General features: G+C 45.4%; 1 protein-coding gene across 1 annotated transcript; it reads left to right on the top strand.

Annotated features, from left to right (window-relative positions):
- The first annotated feature begins 1,577 nt into the window (after nucleotides 1-1,577).
- On the top strand, nucleotides 1,578-17,942 carry GPR20 (G protein-coupled receptor 20). Its single transcript, XM_040355043.1, has 3 exons — nucleotides 1,578-1,777; nucleotides 12,201-12,355; nucleotides 16,683-17,942. Exon 3 carries the CDS (start codon nucleotides 16,702-16,704, stop codon nucleotides 17,767-17,769), a length of 1,068 nt encoding a protein of 355 aa, XP_040210977.1. The 5' UTR covers nucleotides 1,578-1,777; nucleotides 12,201-12,355; nucleotides 16,683-16,701; the 3' UTR covers nucleotides 17,770-17,942.
- Nucleotides 17,943-18,344: the final 402 nt, after the last annotated feature.

The following is an 18,344-nucleotide window of genomic DNA, read 5'->3' as shown; positions in this document are numbered from 1 at the left end:
CCACGGTCTGTCAGTGCATGCTAAGAATTTTACTTTTGCTGCATCTAGGGTGCCACAGTTTAGAGACCCGTGCATAAAGGCCTGAAAAATGTGGGCCTGCAGAACTTACAATACTAGAAGTGCCAGCATTCCCAGGCATGCTGGAAGTTGTAGTTCTGCAACATCTAAAGGGCAATATGTATTCGAACGTCCTTGGGCCTTGAGGACACTGAAGTCAGGACGTTCGCATACGTCCTATGTCCAATAAAATGTTAAATTCATTATGCTAAATAACAAGGAAAAGTGCCTAAATACACATTTGCCAACCAGGGTGTCTGCAGCTGTCCAGGCATGCTGGGACTTGTAGTTTTGTAAAAGCAGGAGACACATTTTTTGTGAAATACTAATATCTGATCATATATACTAACTTTTAAACTAGACTAAAATGCAGTTGAAGATGATGAAATAACAGTGGTCAAAATACTTACACAAATCAGCAACTTTTCCTCAGACTTAGTGAAATTGCTTCCAACCATGTTGCTGTGTGATTGCGCTGCGATCATAAGTTGGAAACTGGCAAGGCTCCAGGAAATGGTCGCGTGTTGTTCGCGCAATTGCGCATGCGCGATCGAAAAATCGCAATCGCAATATGTATTTTGGTTAAAATATCATACATATTCGATTTCAGAGTGCTGCTACAGCAGTTTTCGAAATATCTGCAATAAATTTCGCATTCGCATGTTGCGATATTTCGATAAAATATCAGGAATATTCTGAGCCAATCAGAGCGCTCCTCCAGCATATCTCGAAATTGCGCAATAAATATCGCATTCGCATGTTGCGATATTTCGATAAAATATCAGGAATATTCTGAGCCAATCAGAGCGCTCCTCCAGCATATCTCGAAATTGCGCAATAAATATCGCATTCGCATGTTGCGATATTTCGATAAAATATCACGAATATTCTGAGCCAATCAGAGCGCTCCTCCAGCATATCTCGAAATTGCGCAATAAATATCGCATTCGCATGTTGCGATATTTCGATAAAATATCACGAATATTCTGAGCCAATCAGAGCGCTCCTCCAGCATATCTCGAAATTGCGCAATAAATATCGCATTCGCATGTTGCGATATTTCGATAAAATATCACGAATATTCTAAGCCAATCAGAGCGCTCCTACCGCAGTTATTAAAAAAATCGCAATTATTTTCGCATTCGCAATAGCGAAAAATCGCATTCAATTAATTTCGATAAAATATCACGAATATTCGAATTTAGCGAATATATCTCGAATATTCGAATATATATTCGAGATATATCGCGAAATCGAATATGGCATATTCTGCTCAACACTAGTCCTGATTCCTCTATATAGATCTTTATATCACTACTGTGTCCACTTCAACAGACCTCACTTGTAAAGAAATATTGGTAAAATAGAACAAGTCCAGAGAGGAGCCACAAAAATAGGAAGGTCTGAGGGATAAAACATATCGGGAGAGACTGCATGGCCTTTAAGTAGAATTCCGGGCCTTACCTAACTATGCCTAAAAATGCCCCTGGCTAACCTGTGTAAATAAAGATCTGTATACTTACCTATTTTCAGGCCGCTTCGGTCCAGTTACTTGATCCAGAGGGAGCACCGACGACAGATGGGCCATAGGAACCTATGGGAAATGTCACCACTCCCAGGCATAACTAACCATGTAGAGTGCCCTCTCCTCTCCACTGCAGCCGGCACTGGCTTACACCGGGGAGATCGTGTGACCAGTACTGCAGAGGAATGAAAATAGGTAAGTATATACATCTTTCTTACACAGGTTAGTTAGCGTAGGTGTTAGGAGGGGAGAGGGGACATTTTAAGGACGGGGTAGGAGCTAGTCTGGATTTCTGCTTTAATATGTACTGTCTGGAGGAAAGAAATAGGGGACATGATGAAACCTTTAAATCCATGAAGGGTGTACTGTGAATAAGGTTCAGGAGGGTAGTGATTTCAATATGAAGACTCGGACAGTTTCTCTACTCAATGACCAGACAAGGCATGTCTTTTTATGCCCTATTGTTTGTTAAACTTGGTTGTGGTGCAGAGGGGCTTTGGGATACTCCAACTTTAGTGCATTGAATAACCAGAGAACACTCTTTGTCCCATCTACTCTCTTCAGGTTTGTCTCCCTTTTGGCAGATACTAAGGGCAGAAGCAATCCTGTGACTCAAAGCAAGGGCAAGTTGGGTCCTTCTTCCAGGCCTCTACTCACAATGTCTCCAGATACTTGGATACCTCCATCCAATATTAACCAGACATGTCTCCTGTGAGTCTCCAGGACAGATCCTCACTCAGTGAACCCCCCCTTGATTTGACTCAAATTGCTTCTAGAAAATAGGCCCCCCCCTGCTCCCACTGAGCTGGAACCTCAACGTACTCTGGAAAACTTCAGCTACACTCCCCAAAAGGGCAGGCTGGGACCTTCTCCTGGACAAGAACCCTGCTGATCCATGTCCCAAACTCAGCCACTTATTGGGCATTCCCCCCAGAGATTGGCTGAGCCTGCATAAATATTCAGGCCAAGGCAGTGCCATCTTAATAGCATCATGGGCCCCTTGGCAAAGAAATGCATTGGGGACCAAACAATGAAGATAATGGCCTGCGGAGTGCTACGCTGTCTGAGTCTGAAGATGGTAGAAGTGGGTGAAGCCGATCTAGTTTTGCAGCCGCGGAGGCGGCGCGCTCTGAATGCTGGGGGCGGCCGCGGCACGCTCTGAATGCTGGGGCGGCCGCTGATGTCACTGGTTGCTAGGCGCCGGGCAGCCAGGGATTCTAGCAACCAGTGCAGTCAAGTGGCATGCCACAGCTTTCGGAGGCTTGGCGCCCCTTTTCTGCAGCAGCTTACAGTGCTGGGGCATGGTGAACCCGCCTGGGATTGGCCCTGCTCGCCCTGATGGTGCCCCATGGGCACCTGGGGCCCCTGGGCTGTGCCCAGGTGTGCCCAATAAATAAGATGGCCCTGGGCCAAGGGTCTGCCTCTTCCAACCCACCACATTCCAGAGTCCACTAGAAGGTTGGGAGAGGTAGTTGAGCATGCAGCCAGTAAGACCCAGAGCAGCCAAAAATAATCACACCCCGCCCAATGTTTACAGAGGAGTCAAAGAACTACTGAAGATCAGACATCATTAACCACTTCAGCCCCTGAAGGATTTGCCCCCTTAATGACCAGGCCAGTTTTTGCGATACGGCCCTATGTCGATTTAACTGACAATTGCACGGTTGTGCAACGTTGTACTCAGTTCACCGACAACAGGATCCGGCGTGCGTTCCACACAAGAGAAGTGATGCAGGGGAGCCATTGACGGTCACGCTGTGGCCGACCTAGTGCATACTGATTTTTTTTTTCACTTTGGGTGAAGCACAATTGGACATTTATTTATTTTTGGAGATTACATTTTTTTCTGGATCATTCGCTATATGAATTTGTAGATAATATCTTGGATTAATTGATTTTTATTCATATTGTTCACTCTGACTAGAATACCTGATGTAAGGAGGCACTCTGATGGGGGCACTTGATATAAAGGGGTACACTGTGAGTGAGTGAGTGAGTGAGTGAGTGAGTGAGTGAGTGAGTGAATTACTTATATAGCGCTACAAATGCGAACTGAATCGCCTCAAGGCGCTTGGCATCCATTTTCCTTCAGTTTAACCCTCAGAATAGATGGGCCAAGTGATCAATTTCCATTAGGATATTAGTTGGTAAAGCGTTCCATAGTTGAGGTCCTTGAACTGAAAAACAACGTTCTCCTTTGGTCTTATATCGGGCTTTGGGAATTTGTAATAATTTTTGGTTAGTTGATCCAAGAACTCGATTTGGGTTTTGTTGTTTTATTTTCTCACTTAAATATAGGGGCGCGCTTCCGTGTACACATTTGTGCGTTATGCATAAGGCCTTGAAAGTGACTCTGGCCCATATTCTCTCTAAAAATCCGCGGGCTGCGCTTAAGGCACTTACACTCCGCTGTCCCAACTTACAGGAGCAAGTGTTGTATTCCCCAAACACTTGCTCCGTAAGTTGGGACGGGCCAGTGCGCATGCTCCAGTTCTCGGCGGAAAACGTCAATGACGCCGACGTGTGCGTCATTGACGTAAAGTCGTATTCAAGAACGACTTAGTAAAACGACGTACCCGACGAAAAAACACGACGCGGACCCGACGCCATCCGTAACATGGCCTACGTGGGACTTGCGGAAACGTACTCCTCATATAGCAGGAGTACGTTTCCGCTTACGCAAACGACGTTAGCGACGGTTACGCGACGCAAACTCGTTCGGGAATCGGCGTAGAAGGATCATTTGCATACGCAAATGGGTCCTTCACGTAAATGCCATCTAGCGGCGGCCGGCGTCATTACATTTAAGATCCGCCGGTGTAAGTGACTTACAGATGGCGGATCTTAAGTGTATCTATGCGAAAATGATTCTAAGAATCAGTCGAATTGATACGCGGGCCAAAAAAGGGAGATACGATGGAGTATCCTGAGATACTCCATCGTAACTTCTATGAGAATATGGCCCTCTGTCCTTTATGGGCAGCCAATGGAGGGATCTCAGGGACAGGGTGATTGGTTCCCAGGGTTTTTTCCCTGTTACCAGTCGAGCTGCCATGTTTTGGATGATTTGGAGCCGGGCGAGTTGGTACTTTGGGAGTCCGAGGTAAAGGGCATTTGCATAATCCAATCTGGAGTAAATGATTGACCCTACCACTACCGCTGTGTCTTCTTTAGGGATGAAGGGAACCACTCCTCGAAGGAGCCGTAAAAGATGGTGCGATCCGCTAATTACTGATCCTATTTGTGCATCCATTGTCATGTCCTAAAATGGGTGGAGGGGTCCAGGTAGTCCAGACCAGTTTCCTCCTGTTTGCATGGACACTGATGGGGACACCTGATATAAGGGCGTATTCTGATGGTGGCAACTGATTTATGAGGGTAGTCTGATAGATGCACCCTATGTATTGAATTCCTCTGGTAGTAGAAGCATAGTGTGATGACTGGAATCCAGGTCACCTCATGAGCTCTATGTCTGTACACTGCCACTGCATGTGAGAGTGACATCTCTGCCCATACAGGTCACATGACCAGGTGAGGGTGGGTGTATATAGATGAGAAGATCTCTATCCTGTATGATGGATTTCCTCCGTGGGAGTGGAACTCTGATGACCACTATGCGGTGATTGTCCATCAAGTACTCAGCCACCTAGTGGTAGAAGAGAAAAGTGTAAAAATGGCAATACTTAGTGAGAAATCAATGGATCTCTAACAATCGACCAGGTGGACTACTCCTGGCAAGTAGATTTGTGAGGAGCATCCCTGCCTAAACTCCAGGGTGCTACACCATAATGACACAGAAAGACTTTCATAGAGAATTTTTAAGGTGACAGTATTTCCTGATGATTCACTCTCTGACTATCATGTGTGACTCATCTGTAGTAATCAGAGAGCCTCATCACTGTAAGAAAACTGTTTATCATACCATTTCGGGGTAAGATTTAATTTTGCAAACACTTTCGGCACTGAGTGACGTCTGTGCCACTTCACCGAAACATAAATAGAATCTTCATCAACTCTTCTAATAACAAAACTCACCAAGTTTCACAGGAAAGATTTTGCAGAATTAAAGGCTCATCCCTCCTCTAAAGTCCAACTTGGAGCTGTGTTAACCCTTTCATGCCTAAGCCTATTTCTGAAATTTGGTGTTTACAAGTAAAAATCTGTATTTTTTGCTAGAAAATGACTTGGAACCCCCAAACATTATGGCCCGGATTCACAAAGCACTTACGCCGACGTATCTCGAGATACGCCGCGTAAGTGTAACTATGCGCCGTCGTATCTATGCGCCGTGCCCACAAAACTAGATACGCCTGAAAATAGGCTTCCTACAACCGACGTAACTTGCCTACGCCGTCGTATCGTGGGCGCATAGTTACGCCGGACGCATTTGCCGCTCCCATAGATTTTCTATGCACATATGCAAATGAGGGAGATACGCCGATTCACGAACGTGGTTTGCGTAAGACTTACGTCCGGCGTAAAGTTATTCCCCATATAGGAGGCGCAACTCATGCAAAGGTATGGACCAGGGAACAGCCGTCGTATTTTACGTTGTTTACGTAGTAGTACGTGAATAGGGATGGGCGTAGGTTACGTTAACGTTAACGTCGTAGGCAGTGATTCGACGTATCTTAGGGAGTAGTTTCGACGTGATTCCGGGCATGCGCACTGGGTTGCGTCCACTTACGCTGGCTTATGCCGAGGAAACCCAGCGTAGATTTGGGGGCGAGTGCTTTGTGAATACTGTGCTTGGCGCTCTGCGCTACGCCGGCGTAGCCAAAAAAAGGAACGCTACGCCGGCATAAATATGCACCAATGTATGTGAATCCGGGCCTTTATATATATATATTTTAGTAAAGAATCCAGAGAATAAAATGGCGATTGTTGCAATATTTTATGTCACATGCAACTTTTTGGAAAACACTTTAATGAACTTTAAAAAAAAATTACAGTAAAGTTAGCCCAATTTTTTTGTATAATGTGAAAGATGAAGTAACGCCGAGTAAATAGATACCAAACATGTCATGCTTTAAAATTTGCACGCACTCGTGAAATGGCGAAAAACTATAGTACCTAAAAATCTCCATAGGCGACGCTTTAAAAAAAAATTACGGTTAGCAGGTTAAAGTTACAGAGGAGGTCTAGAGCTAGAATTATTGCTCTCGCTCTGAAGATCGCGGCGATACCTCACTTGTGTGATTTGAACTCGGTTTACATTTGCGGGCGCGACATCCGTATGCGTTTTCTTTGCTGCGCGAGCTCGCGGGGACGGGGTGCTTTAAAATTATTTTAAAAACAATCTTATCTATTTTTATATTTTTACATTCTGTTTTTAAAAAAAAAAGAAAATTTTGATCACTTTTATTCTATCTTAAAGACCTCCGCACACCCCCCTCCCCCTTTTTTGTATTGTTTTTTTTTGGGTCTGACTTTAGCAACTCGCGGCAGGAGAGAGAAGAGATGACACTTTCGTTACAACAACCCTCCCCCCCCCCCCGCTTATCATCTCGCGGAAGGAGAGAGGAGGAGGACCCCCCACCCCGGTTCTCTGCTCCAGCTGTGTAAGGGGCCCCAAAATTTGTGATGGCCGCCCTGTCCGAACGGAAGAGAATCACTAGGCCTTCAGAAAAAAACTCAAGACCCATCTTTTCTGAAGGCTAAATAGAAGGAAAATGGATGCCAAGCGCCTTGAGGCGCCGCGATTTAGTTTGCATTTGTTGCGCTACATAAGTTATTCACTCACTCACTCCATATGAATGTGAGTGACCTTCTTCAGCCGTGAATTATTGATGAGTACAACCCAACACCTCGATCATACATGTTCCAGGAATAAAAACTTGACAGAGGTTGTGACTACTTTTTTGAGAACTAAAAATGAAACAATTTTGCGTGGAGTTGGGCATTACATGATGGTGAAAGGATTCTGTTTTGTGTCCTCGGAAGGTTTACTGCTCTTCATCTCGCAGTGCGGTATGAGAAGCAGACGCGGTATGAATCGTACGGGATCTTCCCGGAATCAGCGACGCTTGTCTGTTAATTTACAGGACGTGTAATCGTCTAAGACCCTGAGAATCTTCCCGAGCTTCTCCCTCCTTTGTGCGTCCTTATTAGGTGAACGGCGAAAGATCTGCATGAGAAAACGCAGAATGTTTAACCCTCTGCTTCCTGGAAGCTTGATGAGAATTCGAGGAAAAGACCTTCAGGAACTCGGGGGTATTAACGCTCTCTATGACACCTCGAAGAAGCTTGAAGGACAAAAATTTAATACATTGCAGCTCACCAGTTTTAGGATGTGGTGGCCGCATTCATGTTTTTTTTAACCACTTCCCACCTGGTCAATGGACAATTGACGTCCGGGAAGTGGTTGTGAAATCCTGACTGGATGTCTATTGACGTCCTGCAGGATTTCATGCCGATTTCATGCCGCTCGCTCGGCCTCTTGGCTCTTTTTTTAACATCCTCCAATCCACAGGGATGTTAAGGAAAGAGCCTGGATGCCGACCGAGGTTTCACTGGTGTGCACTGTCGTGAATGCATTGGAACGCATCGCATTTGCGTTTGGAACGCATCGCGCATGCGCAGTTGGCCGCCACGTGACTTCCGGAGCATTCTAGGATAGGCAGCAAACTGTGACAATACACCGGCCTTACTGGTGGGACGGTAGAGCCCGGAGAGGCAGTGGCGGGAGGACACCATTCCCGTCGCCTGTAAAAGCAATCCAATGGCTAATTAGATGTTAGGATGGCTTTTAAATAAAGTTTCCCACTGGCTGAAACAAACAATTAGACAAAAAAAATTGTTTTGTTTCGATTCGTTAATCTAGTTATTTCATTTAGTTAAATTCAGTTGATTCGTTCAATTCGTATTTGGGATTCGTATTCGGAATTGGTTTCATGTCTTTTTCTTCAAATTTACTAGTTTTTTTTTCGATTTGAAGCGTTCGAATGGATACATTTTGAAACTGTTGAATCGAAAACTTTCGATTTTTTTTTTCCCAATTCGAATGAGGAAAAGTAAACAAACAAAAAAAATAAATATTCATCAAATGGTTACAATGACTCTTTGATCACCTTTGGCTTAACAAAATCATCTTTATTTTGAAATGGTCCTCTAATAACACACAGGGGCAGATCCACATACAAATGGATGGGCGCAGCGTATGTGAGATACGCTGCGCCGCTGTAAGTTACTTTTGGCCGGTTCGAATCCCCAAAGATTTTGCGCCGTAAGTTACGACGGCGTAGTCTATCTCTGGCGGCGTAAGGGCGCGGAATTCAAATTGGCGATTAGGGGGCGTGTTTCATTTAAATGAAGCGCGTCCCCGCGCCGAATGAACTGCGCATGCGCCGTCCCAAAATTTCCCTCCGTGCATTGCGCTAAATGACGTCGCAAGGATGTCATTTTTTTACCATAGACGTGAATTATGTCCATCCCGATTCATGGACGAGTTACGCAAAAAAAATTCAAATTAAACGCGGGACCGACGGCCATACTTAACATAGCAAGTCTAACTATACACGACGAAATACCAGCTTTATCTATACGCCGAAAAAAGCCGACTAGAGACGCTGTAAAAAAATGCGAGTACGTTCGTGGATCGTCGGAAATAGCTAATTTGCATAACCGACGGGGAAAACGACGTGAACACCACCCAGCGGACGCCGAAGAATTGCATCTTAGATCCGAAGGCGTACGAAGACGTACACCTGTCGGATCTAACCCAAATGCCGTCGTATCTTGTTTTGAGGATTCAAAACAAAGATACGACGCGGGAAATTTTAAAGTACGCCGGCGTATCAGTAGATACACCGGCGTACTCACTTTGTGGATCTGCCCCTCTGTCTTTGCCTTCAGCAATATGTGTACAATTCGAATTCGAATGAAGTTCAATATACAATTCAATTCGAATTTCAGTCTGAATTTCCAAAATTTAGATGAATATAGTTTACGTTTTTTTTTCCGGAGCATTTGGTAAAACTTGTTTATTTTGTAATTCGGGTATCCAGATATATCCGAATATCTGAATAATGAAAAATATTAATAAAATCTTCATTTGGAACGAAACAAACCACACATGTCTACAAACAATACCAGGATGTAGACATGTGCACTGCTGAAAAATTTGTTAGTTTTAGTTTTAGTTTCATACGCTTTTTTTTCCGGGTCATTCGTTATAATCGCAATTCGGAAATTCATAGATTCCTAAATTCGTAAATTGAAAATTAGAAAATCCGAAAATAAGAAAGAAAATCCGAAAGAATAACTAACTAATAATAACTTAACTATTACTAACTATTAAATTATAGGTATTAGAATTTCCTTTTAAATTTGGCTGTTAGTGAACCTAAAGAATACGTATTTATCCGAAGTTACTATTTATCCAAAATAACGAATGGCGCATCTAAACAAATGGAATGGAGCAAATAACAATAAATAATAATAATAAAAAGTTTTTATTTTTTTTATTTTTATTCATTATTAATAATTTGATACGTTCTATTTGTTTAGATATGGCATTCGTTATTTTGGATAAATTGTAACTTCGGATAAATACGTAGGGCTAGATTCAGAAAGAATTTACGTTGGCGTATCTATTGATACACCGCATAAATTGTAAGCTGCGCCGGTGTATCTTCTTTCTGTATTCAGAAAGCAAGATACGCCGAAATTAGGCTAAGATCCGACTGGCGTAAGTCTCTTGCGCTGTCGTATCTTAGTTGCATATTTACGCTGGCCACTAGGTGGCGCTTCCGTCGATTTACGCAAAGGAATATGCTAATTAGGTAGATACGCCAATTCAGGAACGTACGTCCGTCCGGCGCATTTTTTTACGTTGTTTACGTTAGGCTTTTTCCGGCGTAAAGTTACCACTGCTATATGAGGAGTATCCTATGTTAAGTATGGACGTCGTTCCCGCGTCAAATTTTGTAAATTTTACGTCGTTTGCGAAAGTCGTTCGCGAATAGGGCTGTACGTAAGTTACGTTCACGTCTAAAGCATTGACGATTTGCGGCGTAATTTCGAGCATGCTCACTGGGATTCTTTTAAGACGGCGCATGCACCGTTCGTAAAAAACATCAAATACGTGGGGTCATAAGTAATTTAAATAAAACATGCCCACATCATCCACATTTGAATTAGGCGGGCTTACGCCGGACCACATACGCTACGCCGTCGTAACTTAGGGCGCAAGTTCTTTATGAATACGGAACTTGCACCCTAAGTTACGGCGGCGTAGCGTATCTGAGATACGTTACGCTCGCAGAAAATTACGCCGGGTTATCTGAATCTAGCCCGTATTCTTTAGGTTCCCTAACAGCCAAATTTGAAAGGAAATTCCAATACCTATAATTTAATACTTAGTAATAGTTAAGTTATTATTAGTAAGTTATTATTTCAGATTTTCGAATTTTCGGATTTTCGAATTTACAAATTTACAAATTTTCAAATTTAAAAATGTATGAATTTACGAATATTCGAATTTACACAATTTATTTCACAGGCTTGTCTAAATGGTGTAAAGGCAAACTTTAAACAAACTTCAACATTCTTTTTCTTCAGCAATAAAGTCATGTGTGCTGAGCGTGTATACAGGCCATGGCGGGGGAGGGCATTACTTATTCTTTTCTTGGCAACAATTGTACCTGTTATTCCAGGTCTTTCTGAAGCTCTCCACAAGTGGACATTCGCTCTTGGACAGTTCTTCTAATAATTCTTTCCTCTGTCAGAAATTTTGCGAGGAGCACCTGCCCGTGGTCGGTTTATGGTGAAATGATGTTCTTTCCACTGCCGGATTATGGCCCCAACAGTGCTCACGGGAACATTCAGAAATTTAGAAATCCCTCTGTAACCAATTCCATCAGTATATTTTGCAACAATAAGGTTGCGAAGGTCTTGAGAGAGCTCTTTGCTTTTACCCATCATGAGATGTTTCTTGTGTGACACCTTGGTAATGAGACACCTTATAGGCCATCAATTGAGACTGAACCAGCTGGTAATAATTTGCACTGACAAGGGGCAGGATTGCTTTCTAATTACTAATTTGTTTTGGTGTCTTTGTATGTATATATTACATGGATTGTTACAGACGTGTGGTGAAAACGTCAATAGCCCCTTTGGAAATATATTTATATTTAAAAATGGTGATGTGTTCAATACTGTCTTTGGTGCTTCTTCTTTTACTGTCCACTAACAGGCTGGGTGGGGAGGGAGTGGGCAGGGGGACCTGGGCTCTGAGGAAGTGGGTTGAACCAGTAGGCTGTCATTCACTTCAGAAGACTGAAGACATGTAATGGTGGAAAAGGAGAACTGTGGGGCTCAGCTCCAGACTAAAGGTGAGTATTGCAACAAATGCTTCCTATCTTTAAAGATAAGGCATACCCGAGAGCAGCCAGGCATCCTAATTAGGGCACCACATCACACCAGGGGGTCCAGCACTCCCAAACCTCTTTTTCTAGACTATTTGTAAAAAAGGAATTAAACAACCAAACCTGCAAGACCCCCAGCCGGGTTCCCAATACACAGGTTGGGCATTCGTAAGCCACAAAAGCTCTAGGAAAGTGTATTTGACTATGGCGTGTATAGTCAGAGATAACCAGAGGTTCCTTTCTGTCCACAGGTTCAGGCAACGGATGTTTGGGTCACCAGCTGATGAGCTGACCTCATGAAGGTTCCATGGTGGTCATTATCAATGTTCAGCCCCAACCACAGCTACTGGTCGATGGTTCCGTGATCCACTGGCTCTGACGGTGTCAACTGTCTTCCTCCTGCTTGGTATGTATTTAAGGAGACTATTTCAAAATTTGCATTTCTCTTTCTTTTTCATTCATACACGATGTCCGTCGGTGTCCCGCGATCGTGTCACGGGGAGGCAGAACGGGGAGATGCTTTTGTAAACAAGGCATTTCCCTGTTCTGCCTAGTGACAGGACACTGGTCGTCTGCTCCCTGTCATCGGGAGCAGTGATCACTGGTAGCCCAGCCCCCACACAGTTATAATCACTCCCTAGGACACACGTAACCCCTTCCTCGCCCCCTAGTGGTTAACCTCTTCCCTGCCAGTGTCATTTACACAGTAATCAGTGCATTTTTATAGCACTGATCGCTGTATAAATGACAATGGTCCCAAAATAGTGTCAAAAGTGTCCGATGTGTCCGCCGCAATATCACAGTCACGATAAAAATTGCAGATCACCGCCATTACTAGTAAAAAAATAATAATATAAATGCCATAAAACCATCCCCAATTTTGTGGACACTTTGGCCCAGATTCACAGAGAGCGGGCGCACATAATGCCGCCGTATCGCAAATAATATACGCTACGCCGACGCAGCGCAGAGAGGCAAGCATGGAATTCACAAAGCCAGTGCTCCCAAAACTGCGCTGGGTTTCTAAGGCGTAAGCAGGCGTAGGTGGAAGTGGGCGTGAGCCATGCAAATGAGGCGTGACCCCATGCAAATGATGGGCCGAGCGCCAGACAGATACGTATAACGAACTGCGCAGCGACGTGGATGCATACCCGTGTGCATGCTCACAACCACGTCGGAACAACTGCCTAAGCTACGCCGGATCACTGCGTAGGCTCTGAACGTAATCTACGCCCAGTCACACACATCCAACGTAAATTACGCTGACTTGGGTTCCCTGGTGCAGACCTTTGCATGTCTGCTGCTGGGTTACACCTCCTTTATGGGGCATAACTTTACGCCGGACGTATAACTTACGAATACTGCATCGGGCGCACGTACGTTCGTGAATCGCCGTATTTTCCTAATTTGCATATTTGAATGGCTAATCAATGGGAGAGCCACCATGCGTAAATGTGCGCCCACCATACGCCGGCGTAGGCAAGTTACGTCGGCGGGATTAAGCCTGTTTTTAGACGCATCTTCGTTTGTGGGTCCGGCGCACAGATACGACGGCGCACATTTGCACTTACGTGGCGTATCTTGAGATACGTCGGCGCAAGTGCTTTGTGAATCCGGGTCTATAACTTTTGTGCAAACCAATCAATATACGCTTATTGCGATTTTTTATTTACCAAAAATATGTAGAAGGATACAAATTTGGCCTAAACGGGGGAATTTTTTTTATATTTTTTTATATTTTTTGGGGATATTTATTATAGCAAAAAGTTAAAAATATTGCCTTTTTTTCAAAATGTTTGCTCTTTTTTTGTTTATAGCGCAAAAGATAAAAAACGCAGAGGTGATCAAATACCACCAAAAGAAAGCTCTATTTGTGGGGAAAAAAAGGACGTAAATTTTGTTTGGGAGCCACGTCGCACCACTGCGCAATTGTCAGTTAAAGCGACTCTGTGCCGAATCGCAAAAAGGGGCCAGGTCCTTTACCTGCATAATGGCCCGGGTCTTAACCGGTTAAAGGAGAATTGTACAAAAAAACAAGATTGGTTAAACCCACAAGTGCTTTTTTTTTACCACTACTGGGCCAGATTCAAGAAGCAATTGCGCCTGTGTAACCATAGGTTACACAGCGCAATTGCTTACTTGCTCCAGCGTAGCGAATGCTCCTGATTCAGGAACATCGCTACGCCGACTGCAGCCTAAAATATGCGTGGCATAAGGCTCTTATGCCACGCAGATTTTAGGCTGCATTCTTGCATTGGCCGCTAGGGGGCGCTCCCATTGTGATCTGTGCATAGTATGCAAATTGCATACTAACACCGATTCTGCAGCTAGAGGTTCGGATCCCGGTCTCGGCTTCATGTGAATTGAGTTTGGTGGTCTCAGCCCGGCTCCCGGTGGGTGTGCTATGCAAGGTAAGCCTGTGCTTAGTACGCCCACCCCCCTCCCACAAAAACCACCACACCTACACACGCACTCTAAATTTGGTTATTACACTCACATTGACCACGCGGTCTCTAAAAGAGAGGCGAAGGACTAATGGGGCTGGTTGAGCGGGCTAATCCTCTCACTCCCTTATAGGGAGTCCCTCTGCCCCGTTGGGCTTCAAAGCGGAGCAGGTAGGGCGGGCTGTGTGGGAGGACCCCCTCACACACCCGCCATTGCCACCCGGGGCATGGAGAAAGGTGGCAGATTGCCTCTGGGGGAGGCCTGCCTACTCCCAACTCCTGCAGTCCGGCTCCTCTCTCGAGTACACGCACAAAAATACACTTAAGAAAAAAAAAAAAAAAAAACACCGATTCACAACGTTGCGCGAGCCCTGCGTACGCAAGTTACGTAGTTTGCGTACGTCGGGTTTCGCGTAAGGTTACACATCCTAATAGCAGGCGCAGCCAATGCTATAGGATACCCACGTTCCCGCGTCGCGATATTTAAAATCTACGTCGTTTGCGTAAGTGAATCGTGAATGGCGCTGGACGCCATTCACGTTCACTTTGAAGCAAATGACGTCCTTGCGACGTCATTTGCCGCAATGCACATCGGGAAAGTTTCCCGACGGAGCATGCGCTCTACGCTCGGTGCGGGAGCGCACCTAATTTAAATGATTCCCGCCCCCGGCGGGATCATTTACATTGTGGGCGCTTACACCGGGCAATTTTGCCGGCGCGCCCTCACAATTTACGGAGCTACTGCTCCGTGAATCGAGGGCAGCGCAAAATATTTGCGGGGGCGCAGGGCAAAATCGTTGCCCTGTGCCTCCGCAAATAAAGCGCAAATGTACCTGAATCTGGGCCACTGTTTCTTTATATTGGTTTTTGGTAGGGTTGTCCCGATACCACTTTTTTGAGACCGAGTATAAGTACCGATACTTTTTTTCAAGTACTCACCGATACAGAATACCGATACTTTTTTTTAATGTCATGTGACAGGTTTTGTTTGTTTTTTTTACAGGGGGGGGGGTAGTGGATTGTCAGTGTGTGTGTTTTTTTTTTCTATTATTATTATTATTATTATTATTATTATTATTATTTACATTTTATTTTTTAAATTATTTATTGCAAAGTTTTTTTTTATTTTTTTAATTAGCCCTGTTGGGGGGCTTTGATGAGATATCAGGGGTCTTAACAGACCTCTGACATCTTCCCTTTAAGACAGAGAAAGGGACTAGGGACACAGATTCCCCAGTCCCTTTCTCAGCTGCACTGGAAATGAATGAACAGGAGACAGAGGCTCCTATCCATTCATAAACTGAAGCATCGTAAACACAGTTTACAATGCTCAGTTATATGAATGGACAGAGTCAGTGATCACTGACTCTGTTCATTCAGAAACGGTAGGAGCCGGGTTTAGCGGCTCCTACCGCCGCTCTCCATCCTGACAGAGGGGGCAGAGGAGGACACGGAGGGGGGACACAGATCACGGAGGGGGGAAGCAGTGGCACGGAGGGGGAGAACAAAACAGAGGACGACAGCGGCACGGAGGGGGGGAACAGAGCAGAGGACGGCAGTGGCACGGAGGGGGGGAACAGAGCAGAGGACGGCAGCGGCACGGAGGGGGGGAACAGAGCAAAGGGCGGCACGGAGGGGGGGGGGACAGAGCAGAGGACGGCAGTGGCACGGAGGGGGGGGGACAGAGCAGAGGACGGCAGCGGCACGGAGGGGGGGAACAGAGCAGAGGACGGCAGCGGCACGGCGGGGGGGAACAGAGCAGAGGACGGCAGCGGCACGGAGGGGGGAAACAGAGCAGAGGATGGCAGCGGCACGGAGGGGGGAAACAGAGCAGAGGATGGCAGCGGCACGGAGGGGGGGAACAGAGCAGAGGACGGCAGCGGCACGGAGGGGGAGAACAGAGTAGAGGACGGCAGCGGCACGGAGGGGGAGTCAGGTATCGTAAAGTATCGGAGCATTTTCCCTGAGTACAAGTACTCGTGGAAATGCTTGGTAAGTACTAGTATCGGTATCGGGACAACCCTAGTTTTTGGAATTTACAAAAGCAGCAATTTAGAAATCAGATGAAAGGTTTAGCTCTGGAAAACACTTTTTGATAGATAAAAAGTGCATTTTATATACATCTATATAGATCAGACCAAAATGAGGGACAAGTGAGGAGGAATGAGGGACAGGGGGACATTGCTCCAAATCAGGGACAGTTGGGAGCTATGTAATAGCACCCTAAAAACGTCAGGCCTTCATATTATACAGTCTGGTTTGTAACACATTTTCTGTCATTTCTTGTAGGTTGGTTCAGGGAAAAAACATGGAGTGCTTTCTCAGCCCTAGCTACACCAACTCATCCAATGACATCGGCCTGAACGATTCTGGAGCAAGTGACAAACAATCCCAATCTCCCCAACAAGCAAGCCCGGAAGGTGCCTTGCATCAAAGGTTTTACGGCCTTTGGGTGGCGTTGCTGATCATCAACACACTTATCTTCCTGGTGGGCATAACGTTGAACAGTTTAGCCATCTACGTGTTCTGTTTCCGAACCAAAGCCAAGACCACCTCTGTTATTTACACCATCAACCTGGTGGTGACGGACCTCTTGGTGGGCCTCTCTCTACCAACACGTATCGTCATGTACTATAGTAACGTAGAGGCCTGCCAAACCTGCTATTTCGTTCACAGCTTCACGTACTTTGTCAACATGTACTGTAGTATTCTTTTCCTGACTTGCATCTGTGTGGATCGCTACATGGCCATCGTGCAAGTCGAGGCCTCGCGCAAGTGGAGAAACCCCAACTACGCCAAATGTATCTGCGTTTTTATTTGGATATTCGCTGTGGTCGTAACTTTCACCATATTGACCACAACGATATACCACAAACATTGTTGTCTTTTTCAGCTTTTCACGCTGACCGCCTTTGAGTACTTTGTTCCTCTGATAATTATCACGTTCTACACCGTGCGGATCATGTGGGCTTTGTCCAGGTCAACGCTCATGAACCAAAGCCGAGAGAGACGGATGAAGGCGGTACAGCTTCTCATAACAGTGCTGATCATCTTTACGGTTTGTTTCACACCCATCCATGTTAGTCAAGTGGCCTTCTGTGCCGGTAGCGAGGTGTCCCAGGACGTCATCCTCATTGTGTACCACATCACAGTTACCCTGAGTAGCCTTAATAGTTGTATGGACCCCATTGTCTATTGTTTTGTCACCAACAACTTCCAATCCACCATGAAAAGTATCTTCAGGAAACAACGGCCGGAGCCAATCACTACGGATTTCTTCGGTCTACACAAGAACTCCAAAAGTTCGGGCACAGCTTTCTCGGCTATTTCAAATGCCATAGTAACCTTACCTTTACAGAACAGTAATATTATCTAGTGGAATGGTCGCCATCGTTCATTGTTGGACTCGGCACTGACAAGACTCCTTAGTCAGATGTTCCTTAGCTTTGGCCACAAAACTCTTCACAAGGAATACAGAGGGCCAGATTCTCGTCCAGCGGCGTATCTTTGCGGCGACGTAACGTATCCGATTTACGTTGCACCTCCGCAACTTAGACGGGCAAGTGCTGTATTCTCAAAGAACTTGCTCCGTAAGTTGCGGCGGCGTAGCGTAAATCGGCCGGCGTAAGCCCGCCTAATTCAAATTTGGATCAGGGGGGCGTGTTTTATGTAAATGTTTTGTGACCCGACGTGATTGACGTTTTTCACGAACGGCGCTTGCGCCGTCCGTGGATATCTCCCAATGTGCATTGCTCCTAAGGCCCCGTACTCACGACCAAACATGTCTGCTGAAACTGGTCCGCGGACCAGTTTCAGCAGACATGTTTGGCCGTGTGTAGGCCCGAGCGGACCATTTTCGGGCGGATCGGACAGGTTTCCAGCGGACAACTGTTTCCTGGACTTGCTTTAAAACAGTCCGCTGGAAACCTGTCCCCCCGACATGTATGGTCG

The sequence above is a fragment of the Rana temporaria genome, chromosome 5 (genome assembly GCF_905171775.1).
Source record: "Rana temporaria chromosome 5, aRanTem1.1, whole genome shotgun sequence".
Classification (NCBI taxonomy): Eukaryota; Metazoa; Chordata; class Amphibia; order Anura; family Ranidae; genus Rana; species Rana temporaria.
Note: the sequence above shows the minus strand (reverse complement) of the source record. Positions and strands in the feature narration are given on the sequence as shown.